The 18,282-nt window shown below is 56.3% G+C and overlaps 1 protein-coding gene across 2 annotated transcripts in view; it reads left to right on the top strand.

The window, feature by feature from the left end:
* MYO1C (myosin IC) overlaps positions 1–13,691 on the top strand; it is a 30,420-nt gene extending 16,729 nt beyond the window's left edge. For both annotated transcript variants that reach the window (XM_026449639.2, XM_026449638.2), the window contains exons 15-32: positions 1,738–1,832; positions 1,912–1,958; positions 2,079–2,159; positions 4,549–4,654; positions 4,752–4,869; positions 5,443–5,556; positions 5,632–5,708; positions 6,073–6,141; positions 6,245–6,329; positions 6,429–6,588; positions 7,166–7,249; positions 8,790–8,883; positions 8,976–9,031; positions 9,205–9,340; positions 9,419–9,489; positions 9,838–9,935; positions 10,181–10,280; positions 11,746–13,691. In XM_026449639.2, coding sequence (XP_026305424.1) covers positions 1,738–1,832; positions 1,912–1,958; positions 2,079–2,159; positions 4,549–4,654; positions 4,752–4,869; positions 5,443–5,556; positions 5,632–5,708; positions 6,073–6,141; positions 6,245–6,329; positions 6,429–6,588; positions 7,166–7,249; positions 8,790–8,883; positions 8,976–9,031; positions 9,205–9,340; positions 9,419–9,489; positions 9,838–9,935; positions 10,181–10,280; positions 11,746–11,772 — 1,618 coding nt within the window. In that variant the 3' untranslated portion in view covers positions 11,773–13,691. The remainder of the gene's footprint in view (positions 1–1,737; positions 1,833–1,911; positions 1,959–2,078; positions 2,160–4,548; positions 4,655–4,751; positions 4,870–5,442; positions 5,557–5,631; positions 5,709–6,072; positions 6,142–6,244; positions 6,330–6,428; positions 6,589–7,165; positions 7,250–8,789; positions 8,884–8,975; positions 9,032–9,204; positions 9,341–9,418; positions 9,490–9,837; positions 9,936–10,180; positions 10,281–11,745) is intronic.
* Positions 13,692–18,282: the final 4,591 nt, after the last annotated feature.

Here is an 18,282-nt window from a genome sequence, read left to right as displayed (position 1 = left end):
AGAGCGAGACTCCGTCTCAAAAAAAAAAAAAAAAAAAAAAAACTACAAAAATTAGCCAGGCCTGGTAGTGGGCACCTGTAATTCCAGCTACTCGGGAGCCAGAAAAATCACTTGAACCCGGGAGGCGGAGGTTGCAGTCAGCTGAGATCACGCCACTGCAGTCCAGCCTGGATGACAGAGCCAGACTCCATCTCAAAAAAAAAAAAAAAAAAAAAACTTGTTTCTAGGAGTCTCTCTGAATCTATTCTGGTTTAGGGGCTGCCTGATTCGTTAAATAATAAATACTAAAATATTGTTTCTGATTATAAAAATAATATTGCTCATTAGTGCAAAGTTGGCTGTACACACAAGCCACTTGTGATTCTGTTGCCCAAAGGCCACGGCTGGTAACCGCGTGAGGCATTTCCCTCCTGCCCTTCCCTCCTGCCTTTTTCTATGCATTTTTTTTATAGTCAAGAACTTCTTGGCCGGGCGCGGTGGCTCACGCCTGTAATCCCAGCACTTCGAGAGGCCGAGACGGGCGGATCACGAGGTCAGGAGATCGAGACCATCCTGGCTAACCCGGTGAAACCCCGTCTCTACTAAAAAATACAAAAAAAACTAGCCGGGCGAGGTGGTGGGCGCCTGTAGTCCCAGCTACTCGGGAGGGTGAGGCAGGAGAATGGCATAAACCCGGGAGGCGGAGCTTGCAGTGAGCTGAGATCCAGCCACTGCACTCCAGCCTGGGCAAGAGAGCAAGACTCCGTCTCAAAAAAAAAAAAAAGAACTTCTTGTGTATAAGGCTCAGAGTAATGCTATATCCTGCACATTTTCCTGTATCATCAAACAGAAAATTTTCCTCAAAACTCTTCCTGGAGCGGCTCTGACCCACAGATACTCCCCTCTCTCGGCCAGCTCTTCGGGGCCCCTGGCCAGCCACCAGGTTTCTGCTGGCATCACAAGGCTGCCACAAACATCCTGTGCCTTCAGTCTTTGTATCTCTGGTTAGCTGCTTGAAATAGTTCTTAAAAGCAGCAAGTGGGCCAAAGGGTATAAACATGCCTAAGACTTTAGTGCTCTCTTGGGGCAGCAGATTCCGTTCTGAGAAGTAGTGGGCAGCTCACCACCGCCTTCTGAGCAGAGCCTGCAGCAGCTGGAAGCAACGAGAGTTGCCCTCCCTGCAGTGTGCCCTGGCCGTCAGGCGGCCCAGGTCCCGGTCCTGGCACTGTGTGGCCCTGACCAAGGCCATCTACCTCTCTGAGCCTCTGTGGTCTGCTCTGAGCAGGGAGGCCACTGGCCTGCCTGGCCTGCCTCAGTGACCCAGAGTCAAAAGAGAGTGTGCCTGCTCTTTTTTTTTTTTTTTTTTGAGACGGAATCTTGGTCTGTCACCCAGGCTAGAGTATAGTGGCTCAATCTTGGCTCACTGCAACCTCCACCTCTCAGGTTCAAGCGATTCTCCTTCCTCAGCCTCCTAAGTAGCTGGGACTACAGGTGCCCGCCACCATGCCTGGCTAATTTTTGTATTTTTAGTAGAGACGGGGTTTCCCCATATTGGCCAGGCTGGTCTCGAACTACTGACCTTGTGATCCACGCACCTCGGCCTCCCAAACTGCTGGGATTACAGCCGTGAGCCACCGTGCCTGGCCTGGGGTGCACCTGCTCTTTACGTGGCTGATGCCTGTTCCTGAAGCCCCTTTAGCAGGCAGAGAGGGCTTGGTTCAGGCCGGCCATCTGCAGCTTCCACCCCATCACCCCCAGGCACAAGCTGGCTGACCAGCGGACCCGGAAATCTCTGGGCCGAGGGGAATTCCGCCTTCTGCACTACGCTGGGGAGGTGACTTACAGCGTGACAGGTGAGGGTCCTGGGGCTGTGTCCCCACAGGGGCCTGCAGGGAGGCTGTCTCTCACCTCACACCTGCTCTCCCCTCCCAGGGTTTCTGGACAAAAACAATGACCTTCTCTTCCGGAACCTTAAGGAGGTGAGGAGGACCCAGGAGGCTGGGGTGGGGGTGGTGGTAGCCCACCGCTCTGCACCTGTGTCCAGGAGCCTGTCCTGCCTGTCCATGTGCCCCTCCCTGACCCCGGCTCTGCCCACACAGACCATGTGTAGCTCGAAGAATCCCATTATGAGCCAGTGCTTTGACCGGAGCGAGCTCAGTGACAAGAAGCGGCCAGAGACGGTGAGGAGGTGGTGGGACCAGGTGCAGGGGTGTGTGCACCCCAACATGCATGAGGGCCTACACGAGCCTGGGAGCTGGCAGTGTGCGTGTGAACGCGTGTTGGAGCCTGTGTGCACATAGGCAGGTGTCTGTAGGGGGCTGCCTTAGGTGCCTCTTTGCCTACTTTTTTTTTTTTTTTTTTGAGACAGAGCCTTGCTGGAGTGCAGTGGGGCAATCTTGGCTCACTACAGCCTCCACCTACTGGGTTCAAGCGATTCTCCTGCCTCATCCTCCTGAGTAGCTGGCATTACAGGTGCCTGCCACCACACCCGGCTAATTTTTTGTATTTTTAGTAGAGATGGGGTTTCACCATGTTGGCCAGGCTGGTCGCAAACTCCTGACCTCAGGTGATCCACCTGCCTCGGCCTCCCAAAGTGTTAGGATTACTGGTGTGAGCCACCACGCCCGTCCCTGTTTGCCTACTTGTGTGTGTGTGTGTGTGCTGTGTCTAGAGTGGAGCCGTGTGTCTTAAGTGTGGGCTGTGTCTGTAGGGGAATCCGTGCGTACATCTGTCTCTGTGGGTGTCCCTGTGTTGACAGCTGCCTCTGTGTGGCTGCTGTCATGTGTCCACCCACTCAGCAGACGTTTATAGCAGATGCTGCCAAGCACTGAGGTACCAGAACGAGTGGATGTGCCTGCAGCAACGTGCACAGGGTGCTTTGCAAACTTACAAGAGGGAACAGCAAGCGGCCTGACAGGGCGGAAGGGGTGAGGGGTTGGGGAGGCTCCCTGGAGGAGGAGACATTGGAGATGAGTTGGGAATGTCAGATGAACCTGTAGTCAGGGTCCAATCCAGACAGTCTAAAAAGGCCACGAGGTGAGCGGGAAAGCCATGGCATCAAGGAGAAGGACTGGGAAAGGCAGGCATGGTCAGGGTGCCAGGTGCAGGGAGAGCTCCAGCGAGCTGGGGGCAGAGGTACCGCTGTTGGGTTTGGCAAGAAGAGTGAGCCCCAGAAGGGTGAGGTCAGTGGGTCCATAGGGAGGTGGAAGCCAGGTGCCTATCAGGGAGGGCATGCAGGCGTCGTGCCGCCCAGGGTCTGGCTCCCTGGGCCCCTGCCCGCTGCTGCTGTCTGCCCCACCCTCCCTCTCCCGAAGCGCCCACATCCTCCTGGCCCTAGCGTCTCCCTGCTGTGGATGCCTGCACACCTTCCCGCGTAGGCCTCTCCCACAAGCCACAGACTCAGGTATCTCATCCTCTTCCCCTAGATGGCCCCAGGCACGCTAGTCCCCACTGGTCTATAACAAAGGGGCCCTTGGTCTCCCCCTCCAGGCTTTCTCCTTCTCTCCCTAACTCAGGACAGGGATCACTCACCCAGTCCCCCAGGCCGGAAACCTGGGTGTCATCCCTGGTTCTTTTTTTGTTTTAAGAGGGAGTCTTGCTCTGTCGCCCAGGCTGGAGTGCAGTGGCGCAATCTCGGCTCACTGCAAGCTCCGCTTCCCAGGCTCAAGTGGGAGGTTCACTCAATTATCTTGCCTCAGCCTCCCGACTAGCTGGGATTACAGGCACCTGCCATCATGCCCAGCTAATTTTTGTAGAGCTGGGGTTTCACCGTGTTGGCCAGGCGGTCTTGAACTCTTGACCTCAGGTGATCCGCCCGCCTCGGCCTCCCAAAGTGCTGGGATTACAGGCGTGAGCCACCGCACCCGGCCCCTTAGTTCTTTTTTCTCCTTGTCTCCCTCCTCCAGCCCGTGCATCTTGCCGGAGTACTTAGCAGCCTCCCCTCAGTCTTTCCCCGTAGCCACTGCTGCAGGCGTGAGCCACTGCACCCGCCCCTCCTTATCCTTTAAAGCTCAGCCGAGCGTCATTTCTAGAAGACGCCTCCTGGTGCCCCCTAACCCTCAGACTGGATGAGCTGTCCCTTTGTGGGGCTGTCAGAACCCCCAGGCACACACCTGCTACTCTCGAACCGCACGGAATTGTGAGTCTTTGCTAAGGAGTGTGTTCCTCCGCCAGGCCCGAGATCCTTCCAGGTCCTGCAGAGCAGCGTACCCAGATAATAGCTGAATGTGTAGCATGGGACACGCTGTTCAGGAAGGCAGCCCTGAAGTTCTAGAATGAAAAAGAAGGGCCACTAACGGGAGGTGTAGCATTGAGGTTGCTGGGAGACCTGGGCAGGAGTTTTAGGCTGGAGTGAGGCTCGGAGACTGAGGTCCCTCGCCCAGCCAGAGGGGTAAGGGTGGAGTCTGGCCCCCTCCTCTGCGGTGAGGAATGTGCGGTGGGAGGAATAAGGACCAGGCCGAATCAGGGGCTGCTGCTTGCGTCACCAGCCAGGGGAGTGGGGTACTCGCTGCTGGGGTCAGCAGCTTTAGCCCGGCTCCTGCCAACCTTCCATGCCTCTCGGCTCGCCAGGTCGCTACCCAGTTCAAGATGAGCCTCCTGCAGCTGGTGGAGATCCTTCAGTCCAAGGAGCCCGCCTACGTCCGCTGCATCAAGCCTAATGATGCCAAACAGCCCGGTAGGCCCCTCCCACGGGAGACTTGGGGCCGGGCCTCCCCTGCAAGTGACAGACTGTCAGCGCCAGCCCGCTGACCGTGGCTCTACCCCTCCCCCAGGCCGCTTTGATGAGGTGCTGATCCGGCACCAGGTGAAGTACCTGGGGCTGATGGAGAACCTGCGCGTGCGCAGAGCCGGCTTTGCCTATCGCCGCAAATACGAAGCTTTCCTGCAAAGGTAGGGGCAGGTCCGGCTTGGTGCCGGGGAAGGGGAGCGGGAGGGCAGACAAGGGTTCTCGGCCCCATTTTAGAAATGTGGACGCGGAGGCCCTGGGCTGCTGGGGGACTCGTGCTAGGAACCTTTGGTGCTGCAGACCTGACATCAAGCTGGGTGGAAAGAACAGCCGGCTCCCGTAGGCCGTGCCCTCCGGGAGCGCCCGCTCAGGGGTACAGAAGGCCTACGTCCACGTGCCGGGCATCAGAGGCAGACGGTAGCAAGCCTTGTAGGGCAGCTTCCAAGCGGCTCAGAAAGGGTGGAGGGGCTTTGTGGTTCTTCTGAGTCGGGGGTCTGGGGGGTCAAACGGTGTGAATTTCATCTCTGCCACTTTCTAGTTACTCGGCCTTAGGTAGATAAGAACGGTTTCCTCATCTTTAAAATGGGGGCAGTGACCGAGTGAGCCTCCTGCGAGCTGTGAACGAGTCAATGGGAGCACCCAGCGGGTGCCCAGAGAAAGCTGATTCGGGTCCCCAGAGCAGGCTGCTAACTGGGGTGGGTGGGGACCGCCTGCATTCCTGCCCCTCGTATCCCCAGGTACAAGTCACTGTGCCCAGAGACGTGGCCCACGTGGGCAGGGCGGCCGCAGGATGGGGTGGCTGTGCTGGTCCGACACCTGGGCTACAAGCCAGAAGAGTACAAGATGGGCAGGTGAGTAGTGACCATGCCAGGCGCCTGCGGGGAATAGGGTTGGCAACCCCAGGCTGATCACTGCTGCTTTCCCAGGACCAAGATCTTCATCCGCTTCCCCAAGACCCTGTTTGCCACAGAGGATGCCCTGGAGGTCCGGCGGCAGAGCCTAGGTGAGAGAGAAGCCCACCTTTCCTGCCGCACGGGGGTCTGTTTCGGGAAGCAGGGAAGTCACTCCCTTGGGAGTCCACCCCTCCCTACCAGCTCCAGCCCCACACCCAGCTCCAGGGAGTCCTTCTCCAGGGAGTCCACTAGTCAACTTGGAACCCCCTCCCCACCAGCTCCAGCCTCACGCCCGCCATCGCACCCACTGCCCCCCCTTCTTCGGGCAGTCCCCACATTCATTCTTCTTCACGACTCTCCTGCTCGCTGGCTCCTTCAGCCACTCTCCCATTCATGCCACTCATGGAGCGCAGGCACCAGGCTCCCAGCTGGCTCCCCGCGCTCTGGCCAATTGCCTTTCTTTCCCAACTGCAGCCACAAAGATCCAAGCTGCTTGGAGGGGCTTTCACTGGCGGCAGAAATTCCTCCGGGTGAAGCGATCAGGTTCGTGGGCCCATGGGTTTTCAGAAGGGGCGGGGTCTGGGGCCGGGGTGGGGGCCACCATGGTAAGAAGATAGAGGTCAGCCATCTGTGGTCTCCACGACAGCCATCTGCATCCAGTCGTGGTGGCGTGGAACGCTGGGCCGGAGGAAGGCAACCAAGAGGAAGTGGGCAGCGCAGACCATCCGGCGGTGAGCACCAGGGTGCCTTGTGGGGGCTGCAAAGCAGGGCGTGTGGGGGGTTCACCACCAGCCTCCTCACCCCCAACCCTGTCTGGCCTCCGACCCCAGGCTCATCCGAGGCTTCATCCTGCGCCACGCCCCCCGTTGCCCCGAGAACGCCTTCTTCCTGGACCATGTGCGCACCTCTTTTTTGCTAAACCTGCGGCGGCAGCTGCCCCGGAATGTCCTGGACACCTCCTGGCCCACGCCCCCACCTGCCCTGCGTGAGGTCTGTGGGCACCCCCTGCCAAGTTAGGGACCATCAAAGTACACAGCAGAAGGGTCTGATTTCTTGGGGCCAAAGGATCGGTCAGGGAGGGGCTCACGGAGGGCCCGGACCAGAGCTGGGCAGTGAAAAGTAAGGTTTCTCTTTTTTTTTTTTTTTGAGATGGAGTCTCACACTGTCGCCCAGGGAGTGGTGTGATCTTGGCTCACTGCAACCTCTTGCCTCCTGGGTTCAAGCGATTCTCCTGCCTCAGCCACCCGAGTAGCTGGGATTACAGGCACCTGTCACTACACCCAGCTAATTTATTTATTTTTAGTAGAGACATGGTTTCACCATGTTGGCCTGGCTGGTCTTGAACTCCTGACCTCGGGTGATCCACCCACCTCGGCCTTCCGAAGTGCTGGGATTACAGGCGTGAGCCACCGCGCCCTATTGAGTAAGGTCTCTTGACTCAGGAGTGGAAGCGTCGTCCAGATGGAGGGGGCTTTGCTTATCCAAAGGTTGGGGTAACATGTTCGATGTCTTCAGAGGGAAGGACCCAGGAGATGTCCAGGAGCTCTGACCTCACTCTTCCCCTCAGGCCTCAGAGCTTCTGCGGGAGCTGTGCATAAAGAACATGGTGTGGAAATACTGCCGGAGTATCAGCCCTGAGTGGAAGCAGCAGGTATGTAGAGTGGGGCTGGGTGAGGATGAGGAATTGGAGTCAGGGAACCGCAGGCATTCCTCAGAGGGTGTTGGCCTGGAGGGGCATTTACCCTGGTCTACCGTATTTACCCTGCCTACCGTATTTACCCCAGTCTATTCTATTTACCCCAGTCTACCGTATTTACCCCGGTCTACTCTACCCTGTCTGTCGTATTTATCCCGGTCTACCGTATTTACCCTGCCTTCCGTATTTATCTCGGATTTTCGTATCTACCCTGCCTACCGTGTTATCTCGGTCTACCGCATTTACCGGGTCTGTCGTATGTACCCTCATCTACCGTATATATCCTAATCTACCGTAGTTATTCTGCTTACCGTATTTACCTCAGCCTACCGTATTTACTCTTTTATAGTATTAACGCCGTCTGCCGTATTTACCCCGCGTACCGTATTTACCTGTGCCGTACTTACCGCTGTCTGCCGTATTTACTCCTGTCTGCCGTACTTACCCCTGTCTGCCATGTTTACCCCTGTCTGTCGTATTTACCCCTGTCTGTCGTATTTACCCCTGTCTGTCGTATTTACCCCTGTCGTATTTACCCCGTCTGCCGCATTTACCCCATCTGCCGTACTTACCGTCTGCTATACTTATCCCTGTCTGCCGTATTTACCTGTTTGCCGTACTTAACCCTGCCTGCCGTATTTACCCCTGCCTGCCGTATTTACCCCTGCCTGCCGTATTTACCGCGTCTGCCGTACTTACCCGTCTGCCGTATTTATCCGTCTGCCGTATTTACCCGTCTGCCGTACTTATCCGTCTGCCGTACTTACCCGTCTGCCGTACTTACCCGTCTGCCGTACTTACCCGTCTGCCGTATTTACCCGTCTGCCGTATTTACCCCTGTTTGTTGTATTTATCCCTGCCTACTGTATTTACTTTGGTCTACCATATTTACCTCAGTCTACTGGCAACCTCAGCTGGGCCTTGTGTAGGAGTGGACGCTGGAGTACATTTGGGGTGGCCAATAGGGTTCACCTCGTGGGCCAGCTGCCCTTGATTGGTAGAGGCTGCTCAGAACCCTGTGTTGAAAAGTTTGTGTCTTCACTTGGATTGATTGGTGGTGTCTGCCTTGATTACAGGCATGGGTTGGTGTGCCGTGTTTTTGCCAACTCAGTACTGGATGATTCTAAAGCACCCACCCGGCATAGATAACCTTCAGTAACCTTAAGTATTAGTGATCTGCTACTTAGAAGACCCCAAGCTGGGGCCGAGTCTCAGGGCCACCAGGGCCTGATGGGGTGGGGAAGCATTACCAAGGCCAGTTTCAAAACCCGGCAGTACCTTCATGACACCGCTGGGGAGTGTTTGGTGGCGGCAGGGGGTCAGGAAGTGGGGGGTTGATGGGAGTGTGGGAGGGCAGGGCTCAACCTCCTGGTGCAGAGCCAGAGAGGGACCAGCAAGCAGGTGAGGGAGGCTGTCTCAGGTCCTGAGGCTGGCTCTGCCCCCCAAGATGGTACCCCCCACCATGATACTCTCCTCACCCCCCTTGTCTCCTTAGCTGCAACAGAAAGCAGTGGCTAGTGAGATCTTCAAGGGCAAGAAGGATAATTACCCTCAGAGTGTGCCCAGACTCTTCATCAGTACTCGGCTTGGTGAGCCCTTGACATTTCAGCGCTCAGAACTTTAGTCATCGTCCTGGCCCCCTGTTGCTTCCTCTGATCCCTGCCCGCCATCTGGGTTGCAGGTGCAGACGAGATCAGCTCCCGCGTGCTGCAGGTCCTGGGCTCTGAGCCCATTCAGGTAAGACCCTGCCCTCAAGCCTGAGTCCATTGGAGCCCATTCAGGTAAGAGCCTGCCTGCAGCCCTGAGTCCAGCAGCACGGTTCTGCTGCCAGGAGCCGGAGGCAGGTCAGGGTACAGGCGGAGCCTTGGGAGCTTCTCCCCAAGCCCCTGCAGCCCGGCCTCTGTCCCCAGTACGCTGTGCCTGTCGTGAAATACGACCGAAAGGGCTACAAGCCTCGCTCCCGGCAGCTGCTGCTGACGCCCAACGCTGTGGTCATCGTGGAGGACGCCAAAGTCAAGCAGAGGATTGATTACGCCAACCTGACCGGTCAGCCGGGGTCCAGGGCTGCAGGGGGAGAGCCCCTGCTTTGATACTTGACCTCTGACATTTGCCCTCTCCCTTCAGGAATCTCTGTCAGCAGCCTGAGCGACAGTCTGTTTGTGCTTCATGTACAGCGTGAGGACAATAAGCAAAAGGTGCCCTTTCATGGATGGGGAGAGGTGGATGGGGAGGTCGGGGGGAAGGGGGTGTGGGGGGATGGATGGGATGAGGGGGTGGGGGGATTGGGGGTAAATGGGGTGCTGGATGGGGAGGAGTTGGGGTGGATGGGAGGTGGGGGGTAGATGGGGAGGTGGGGTAAATGGAGGGCAGGGGGTGGATAGAGAGTGAGGAGTGGATGGGGAGGAGTGGGGGTGTAGATGGGGAGGAGTGGGGGGGTAAATGGGGAGGTGGGGGTGGATGGGGGGTGAGGAGGGGATGGGGAGGTGAGGCAGAGGGTCCTTGAGTTCTGGGCAGGGCCTGATCCCTCCTTCCTGGCGCCCCAGGGAGATGTGGTGCTGCAGAGTGACCACGTGATTGAGACGCTGACCAAGACAGCCATCAGTGCCGACCGCGTGAACAATGTCAACATCAACCAGGGCAGGTGAGATGCGGGCTGGTAGTGGAGAGGGGGCTGTGTGGGCACCCGGGGACAGGGTGGGTGGGGAGAGGGGGCTGTGTGGGCACCCGGGGACAGGGTGGGTGGGGAGAGGGGGCTGTGTGGGTACCCGGAGACAGGGTGAGGGGTGGAGAGGGGGCTGTGTGGACATCCAGGAACAGAGCAGGGACCCACCTTAGAGTTGGGGGTCTGTCTCCATGGAAAAAGCCTCACCCACCCCGTTCCCCCAGCATCACGTTTGCAGGGGGCCCCGGCAGGGATGGTACCATCGACTTCACCCCCGGCTCGGAGCTGCTCATCACCAAGGCCAAGAACGGGCACCTGGCTGTGGTGAGTGGGGTCTGTTTTCCCGCTCATGGCCTGGCTGTGATAGCGAGGCCTTCCTTGGCTGTGCTGGGTAAAGCCCGGGCATCTCACCATGGGCCTTAATCCAGAGGCCATCACACCACCTCTTCCATCCGCCGGCCCACCCATGAGGTGTTTCCACCCACGAGCCCCTCAGTGCAGAAAGTTGTAAAGGTGGCAGCACGGGGCCCACGCCTGTGATCCCAGCACTGTGGGAGGCCGAGGGATCACCTGAGGTCAGGAGTTTGAGACCAGCCTGGCCAACATGGTGAAACCCATCTCCAAAAACAATACAAAAGCCGGGTACAGTGGCTCACACCTGTAATCCCAGCACTTTGGGAGGCCGAGGCGGGTGGATCACCTGAGGTCAGGAGTTCGAGACTAGCCTGTCCAACATGGTGAAACCCCATCTCTACTAAAAATACAAAAATTAGCCAGGCGTGGTGGTAGATATCTGTAATACCAGCTATTAGTGGGGGCTAAGGCAGGAGAATTGCTGAATTGCTTGAACCCAGGAGGTGGAGATTGCAGTGAGCTGAGATCATGCCACTGCACTCCAGCCTGGGGAACAGAGTGAGATGCCATCTCAAAAAAAAAAAGGCCAGGTGCGGTGGCTCACACCTGTGATCCCAGCACTTTGGGAGGCCAAGGCGGGCAGATCACCTGAGGTCGGGATTTCAAAACCAGCCTAACCAACATGGAGAAACCCCGTCTCTACTAAAAATACAAAATTAGCAGGGCGTGGTGATGCATGCCTGTAATCCCAGCTAGTCGGGAGGCTGAGGCAGGAGAGACACTTGAACCCTGGAGGTGGAGGTTGCGTTGAGCTGAGATTGCGCCACTGCATTCCAGGCTGGGCAACAAGAGCAAAACTCCGTCTCAAAAAAAATATATATATACAAAAAAGTTAGCCAGATGTGGTGGCGGGCACCTGTACTCCCAGTTGCTCAGGAGCCTGAGGTGGGAGGATCGCTTGAGCCCAGGAGGCTAAGGCTCCAGTGAGACCCAAGATCTCACCACTGCATTCCATCCCGGGTGACAAAATGAGACCCTGTCTCAAAAAAAAAAAAAAAAAGACAGCACGGTAATGCAGGGAAGATACGGGATGATTGGGGGGTGCCAGGAGGGAGGAGAGGCTCACCCTGGCCAGGGTGGTGGGCATTCCTGTGGGAGTCAGGTCCGAGTCTCCAGAATGGAGACCACTAGGCCCCCACCACTCCTGCCTGCATCAAACCCGTGAATCTAAGCGCTGGGGCTGGGTGTGGCGGCTCATGCCGTAATCCCAACTCTTAGGGAAGCAGAGGTGGGAGGATAGCTTGAGCCCAGGAGTTCAAGACCCGCCTGGGCAATACAGCGAGACCCCAGTTCACCATAAAAAGGATAAAAAAGTCTGAGTGCCAGGGCCCCCCGTCTCCCCCCTCACCACTTGGGTGTCTCTCTACCCCCACAGGTCGCTCCCAGGCTGAATTCCCGGTGATAAAGGCGCTCACTGGATTCCCAGCTCCCAGCGCTTTGCTTCTCTCCTCCCCCTCCCAATTACCAAAGACTCGAACTTCCAGACGGGGACCCAGGGACACCCCGAAGCCCCCCTGCTGTCTCCCACCTCCTGCCCATCCCTCAGGGACCCAGGGACACCCCGAAGCCCACCTGCCGTCTCCCACCTCCTGCTCATCCCTCAGACGGGGACCCAGGGACACCCCGAAGCCCACCTGCCGTCTCCCACATCCTGCCCATCCCTCAGACAGGGACCCAGGGACACTCCGAAACCCCCCTGCCATCTCCCACCTCCTGCCCATCCCTCAGACGGGGACACCCCAAAACCCCCCTGCCGTCTCCCACATCCTGCCCATTCCTCAGACAGGGACACTCTGAAGCCCACCTGCCGTCTCCCACCTCCTGCCCATCCCTCAGGGACCCAGGGACACCCCGAAGCCCACCTGCCGTCTCCCACCTCTTGCCCATCCCTCAGACGGGGACCCAGGGACACCCCGAAGCCCACCTGCTATCTCCCACATCCTGCCCATCCCTCTTGAGGGAGCCGCAGGGGCCAGGAGCTACCCCAGGAGTGGGCCAGGCCGGGCCACAGCAATAGCAAAGTCAGGGCCAGAGCGAGCCGAGCCAGCCCTACTGCCGATGCCAAATGTTGGAGAGAAGGGAACTTTTGCTGAGGTTTTCTCTGAGTGTTTTTTTGATGCTTTATAGGAACCTATTTTTTAAAAAAAGCCATTTCCCACCGGAGGACACACTGGGTGTGTTTTCCCTGACCCCAACGGGGCAAGGAATGTAGCCGAGAGGTGGGGTGGGCTGGGCTCTGGTGCCCTCTTCGCTGGCCAGACCACCTCTCCTCCTGATTCCCTTGGCACCTTGTCTGTCTACCTGTCTCCCTGCCTGCCCATCTGCACCTTTTGCAGCCCACTCTGACTTCCATCTGCGGGCTGAGACCACGCTTGCCTGCCCTCTTCTTCCTGCCTTAAGAATGTCCTTTTAGGCCGGGCGCGGTGGCTCACGCTTGTAACCCCAGCACTCTGGGAGGCCGAGGTGGGCTGATCACCTGAGGTTAGGAGTTCGAGACCAGCCTGACCTACATGAAGAAACTCCATCTCTAGTAAAAATACAAAATTAGCTGGGCATGGTGGTGCACGCCTGTAATCCCAGCTACTCGGGAGGCTGAGGCAGGAGGATCGCTTGAACCCAGGAAGTGGAGGTTGCAGTAAGCCAAGATTACACTATTGCACTCCAGCCTGGGCAACAGAGCGAGACTCTGTCTCAAAAAAAAACTGCTGTTTTACTGTCCTCATCATCACAGTCTGAGGCCGTGCTGGAGTGGGGAAGGATGTCTTAGGCCATAGAAGTTGGAAGACTGGGAGATCATCCAGCTCAGCCCCTTGATGTTAGAGCAGAAGATGGACGCCCAAACAGAAGGCACTTGCCTGCGGTCATACGGCAGGTTGCCACAAAACCAGGACAGCAGCCCTTCCTCAGCGTGCCTCACTGCCACTCCCAGGGACCGGGAGCCCCATAAAACCCAGTCATGTCTTGACAGCAGATCTGGCTCCTTGACCAGCCATCAGCCCTGGGGGCCACCGGGTGGGAAGACCACCTCTGCCGGAGTCCAGGCCTTAGGATGACGGACAGCTTGCCTGCACACTTGGGCCCCACTCAACAATGTAGGGCCTTTTCTGGCCCCTGACCCCTCCCTGGCACGGGAGCATGGGGAAGGGCTGGCCTTGGGGGGAGCAGCAGGGGCACCACCTCCTTCTGCTGCTTCTCCCCACCCCTACCCTCAAGGGCCTGGGGGCTGCCCAGCTGCCTCTGTGCCCTTCTGGGGGTCTCAGCCCACTGCTGACACTTCTGCAATCCAGAGAAACACTAAATAAAGCAATATGTGTTTGCCAACGTGGTCTCCTTGTCAGTATCAGGAAACGAAGAGGGCCCCTGGGAGGCCACCAAGGGTCTCACGTTGCAGGTTGTTTTTGTGACGGTCTCGCTCTTGTCACCCAGGCTGGAGTGCAGTGGCACAATTTTGGCTGACTGCAACCTCCGCCTCCCGGGTTCAAGTGATTCTTCTGCCTCAGCCTCCTGAGTAGCTGGGGTTACAGGTGTGTGCCACCACACCCGGCTAATTTTTGTATTTTTAGTAGAGATGGGGTTTCACCATGTTGGCCAGGCTGGTCTCAAACTCCTGACCTCACGCGATCCTCCCACCTCGGCCTCCCAAAGTGCTGGGATGACAGGCGTGAGCCACTGCGCCCAGCCACCTTGCGTTCAAATTCTGTTGCAAGTGACAAACCCAGTCCAAACTAGCTTGGGCCAAAACAAATGGCATTTATAACATTAGCACCTTAGTCCCGGGGTAGGGCTGCTTCCAGGTGCTCACACACGGTCAGGAATGTGTCTGGAGCCATCACCTGGCTCAACCTTCCTCTACGGTGGCTTCTCTTCCAAGCAGATTCTCACCTGGAGATGGGGTGGCAGCAACAGCTGCCCACAGCTCCAGGTTTTCATTCTGTCGGTTCAGCGTCGGAGGCGGACAGAGGAAGTGCCAGCTGGGCGCGGTGGCTCACGCCTGTCATCCCAGCACTTTGGGAGGCCGAGGCAGGCGGATTGTGAGGTTAGGAGATTGAGACCATCCTGGCTGACATGGTGAAACCCCGGCTTTACTAAAAATACAAAAAATTAGCCAGGCGTGGTGGCGGGCGCCTGTAGTCCCAGCTACCGGGGAGGCTGAGGCAGGAGAATGGCGTGAACCCGGGAGGCGGAGCTTGCAGTGAGCCGAGATCGCACCACTGCACTCCAGCCTGGACGACAGAGCGAGACTCCGTCTCAAAAAAAAGAAAGAGGAAGTGCCTCTTTCCCAAAATGTGAAAGTCTCAGAGCCGATTCTCAGTGCAGCAACTTGAATGAGGTATCCACCCTGACCCAGTCACTGTAGCGAGGGAGAGGAGTAGATTCTGATTTGTCAGGCCTGGATCGGGTGCCTGCCCTGGAGACAGCTACGTGAACCACACCAGAAACCACAGGACCAAGAGTGGGAGGAGATGACTCCCCAAAATGAAATTGGTGTTGCCTCCACAAGAAAGAGAATGAGTGGGCCAGGCACAGTGGCTCACACTTGTAGTCCCAGCACTTTGGGAGGCCGAGGCGGGTGGATCACCTGACGTCAGGAGTTCAAGACCAGCCTGGCCAACATGGTGAAACCCCGTTTCTACTAAAAATACAAAATTAGCCGGGCGTGGTGGTGAGCACCTGTAATCCCAGCCGCTCAGGAGGCTGAGGCAGGAGAATCCCTTAAACTCGGAAGGCAGAGGTTGCAGTGAGCCGAGATTATGCCACTGTCCTCCAGCCTGGGCGACAGAGCGAGACTCCGTCTCAAAAAAAAAAAAAAAAGAATGAGAGCTTCAAGCTGCAACCGCGGAGCCCATCAGCAGATGGCTGTGAGTGTTTCTAAGAGGGCGGCGGGCTGTGGGTGGAGGGAACAGTGCACGTGGGGCTTAGAGACAAGAACAGGTTTAGCCCCGGGGTCAGCCCAGCTGCTTGAGGAGCTTTGATTTGTAACCTAGGGTGGACGTTCTCAAACAAGATACCACGCAACGTGTGATATTTTGGGCTTGACACGATCCTGTATGCACACCTAAATTTTGATGCCTCTTCCCACGATTAATTTTCCCAAGGAAAAATGAAAGCACTGCAAGTATTCGTTTGCTTTATCCACAGTAACAGTGGCTCCGAGAAGCTGATAGATAAGATAGGTATTAAGTGCAATTACATGCTTTATAACTGGGTTGACATTCCTTTCTGTAGCAAACCAGAAGGCATGTGAGGGTGACATCGCAGACATTACACAGGCATCCGCCTTTTTTTTTTTTTTCTTTTGTGACAGAGTCTCTGTCTCCCAGGCTGGAGTGCAGTGGCGCGGTCTCGACGTGGTCATCCCAAAGTGATGGAATGACAGGCGTGAGCCACTGTGCCTTACTCTGACTTTTCTTTGTTTTTTTTTTAGATGGAGTCTCGCTCTGTCACCCAGGCTGGAGTGCAGTGGTACGATCTCGGCTCACTGCAAGCTCCGCCTCCCGGGTTCACCCATTCTCCTGCCTCAGCCTCCCGAGTAGCTGGGACTACAGGCACCCACCACCACGCCCTGCTAATTTTTTGTATTTTTTAGTAGAGACTGGGTTTCACTGTGTTAGCCAGGATGGCCTCGATCTCCTGACCTCTTGATCCACCCATCTCAGCCTCCCAAAGTGCTGGGATTCCAGGCGTGAGCCACTGCACCTGGCCTATCTTCCATTTTTCTAGATCTCTGAGTTGCACATCAAACCTGGGGCTGATGCCTCCACGCTCGGTTAGCCTGCCTGTGAGGTTCACAACAATTTTCCCAGCTCTGTAATCATCAGTGATTTCAAATTCGCCAATGTAACCCCGCTTCATCATCATGGTGAGAAACTGGACAAGGACTTTGGAACGTGGCCCAGTAAGAACCTGGCGTTTGTACGTCATGGCTCACGCCTGTCATCCCAGCACTTCGGGAGGCCGAGCTGGGCAGATCACCTGAGGTCAGGAGTTCGAGATCAGCCTGGCCAACATGATAAAACCTTGTCTCTACTAAAAATACAAAAATTAGCCAGGCATGGTGACGCCCATCTGTAAACCCAGCTACTTGGGAGGCTGAGGCAGGAAAATTGTTTGAACTCGGGAGATGGAACTTGCAGTGAGCTGAGACTGTGCCACTGCATTCCAGCCTGGCAGACAGAGCAGGACTCTGTCTCAAAAGAAAAAAAAAAAAACCTGGCGTTTGCCTCTCTTTTCAGCACTGTTGATGCTGTTGTGAGCATCAGCCAGGACATTCATGCGCACCATTGTGGTGGCGTGGAAAGATGGCGGAAAGACTGATAGAAATATTTTTCTTTCTTTTTTTTTTTGAGACGGAGTCTCGCTCTGTCGCCCAGGCTGGAGTGCAGTAGTGTGATCTCCATTCATCGCAAGCTCCGCCTCCCGGGTTCACGCCATTCTCCTGCCTCAGCCTCCCGAATAGCTGGGACTACAGGTGCCCGCCACCTCGCCCGGCTAGTTTTTTTGTATTTTTAGTAGAGACGGGGTTTCACCCTGTTAGCCAGGATGGTCTCGATCTCCTGACCTCGTGATCTGCCCACCTCAGCCTCCTAAAGTGCTGGGATGACAGGCGTGAGCCACAGCGCCCGGCCAGAAAAAAATTTTCTTACTGCCTGCTTTATTTTTTTTAAAGGAAAAGTGGGAATAAGTAGCCCAACTTCAGAGTGAGCCGTTTACATGGTACCCAGCCTTGGGCAGTGTCACGACCATATCATGCGGCTCTAGAAGCTTCAGGGGACGGAACCAGTCAGGCAAGCAGGTTGCGGAGCTCCAGTTTCTTCCCCATTGCTGAAAGAAGGAATGCCTTTCTTTAGTCAGGAGAGTTGGGAGGGGAGGATTTGGGTGGATTTTTCTGTTGGAATGAGCAGCCTTCCATTCTCTCCCCACTTCACCTCTGCTTCAGAGCCTCCTTCCAGGACCCTCCCTTCTCTCCTTCCCCCCGCCCGAAACAGACACCAGAAACCTCGCCTAAGCAAGGAGGCCACTTTCTTTGTAGGGCAGGTCTTAGGCTTATCAGAGGGCGAAAGCCACCACTGTAGCTGCAAATCCTTATGTTTGAAGGGGATGGAGGAGGATGAGAAAAGAAAGGAGAGAGGGGTGGGCTTGCACACTCGTTGTCCCGAGGGTCACTCCCGTTCCTATGCTGTTGGTGTCTGAAATTTTGGATTCTCCTGGGACTATAAGGAGGGAAGACACGCTGGAGTGGCTGCTGATGGCTGGGTCTTCCCTTCTTGCTTATCTCTTATTTTCCAGCTTAGTTATGATTTCTTCCTCCTTCTCCTTTTTTTTTTTTTTTTTTTAAACGGAGTCTTGCTCTGTCGCCCAGGCTGGAGTACAGTGGCGCCATCTCAGCTCACTGCAAGCTCCGCCTCCTGGGTTTACGCCATTCTCCTGCCTCAGCCTCCCGAGTAGCTGGGACTACAGGCGCCCGCCACCTCACCCGGCTAATTTTTTGTATTTTTTAGTAGAGACGGGGTTTCACCAGGTTAGCCAGGATGGTCTCGATCTCCTGACCTCGTGATCCGCCCGTCTCGGCCTCCCAAAGTGCTGGGATTACAGGCTTGAGCCACCGCGCCCGGCCGAATTATTTTCTTAATCTTGGCCAGTCTCCTGCATCGAGTTTCTGGAAAGGAAAGATTTGAACCTCCACAGAGAACTTTCTATTCTAGTCCAGACATTCTTGGATTTATTTGGGTGATTCAGATTCTTAGCTTTCCAAGATTCCTAGGTTTCCAGGGCCATCTAGGACTAGACCTATTGGGAGGGCTTAGGCCTCAACAGACTCAGACTACTCGGGAGTCTGAGGCGGGAGAATCACTTGAACCCGGGAGGCAGCTTAGGCTGGTACTGATTCATAACCCTGGGGAGTCCCAAGAGG

Source organism: Piliocolobus tephrosceles, chromosome 16, assembly GCF_002776525.5.
Source record: "Piliocolobus tephrosceles isolate RC106 chromosome 16, ASM277652v3, whole genome shotgun sequence".
NCBI lineage: Eukaryota > Metazoa > Chordata > Mammalia > Primates > Cercopithecidae > Piliocolobus > Piliocolobus tephrosceles.
Note: the sequence above shows the minus strand (reverse complement) of the source record. Positions and strands in the feature narration are given on the sequence as shown.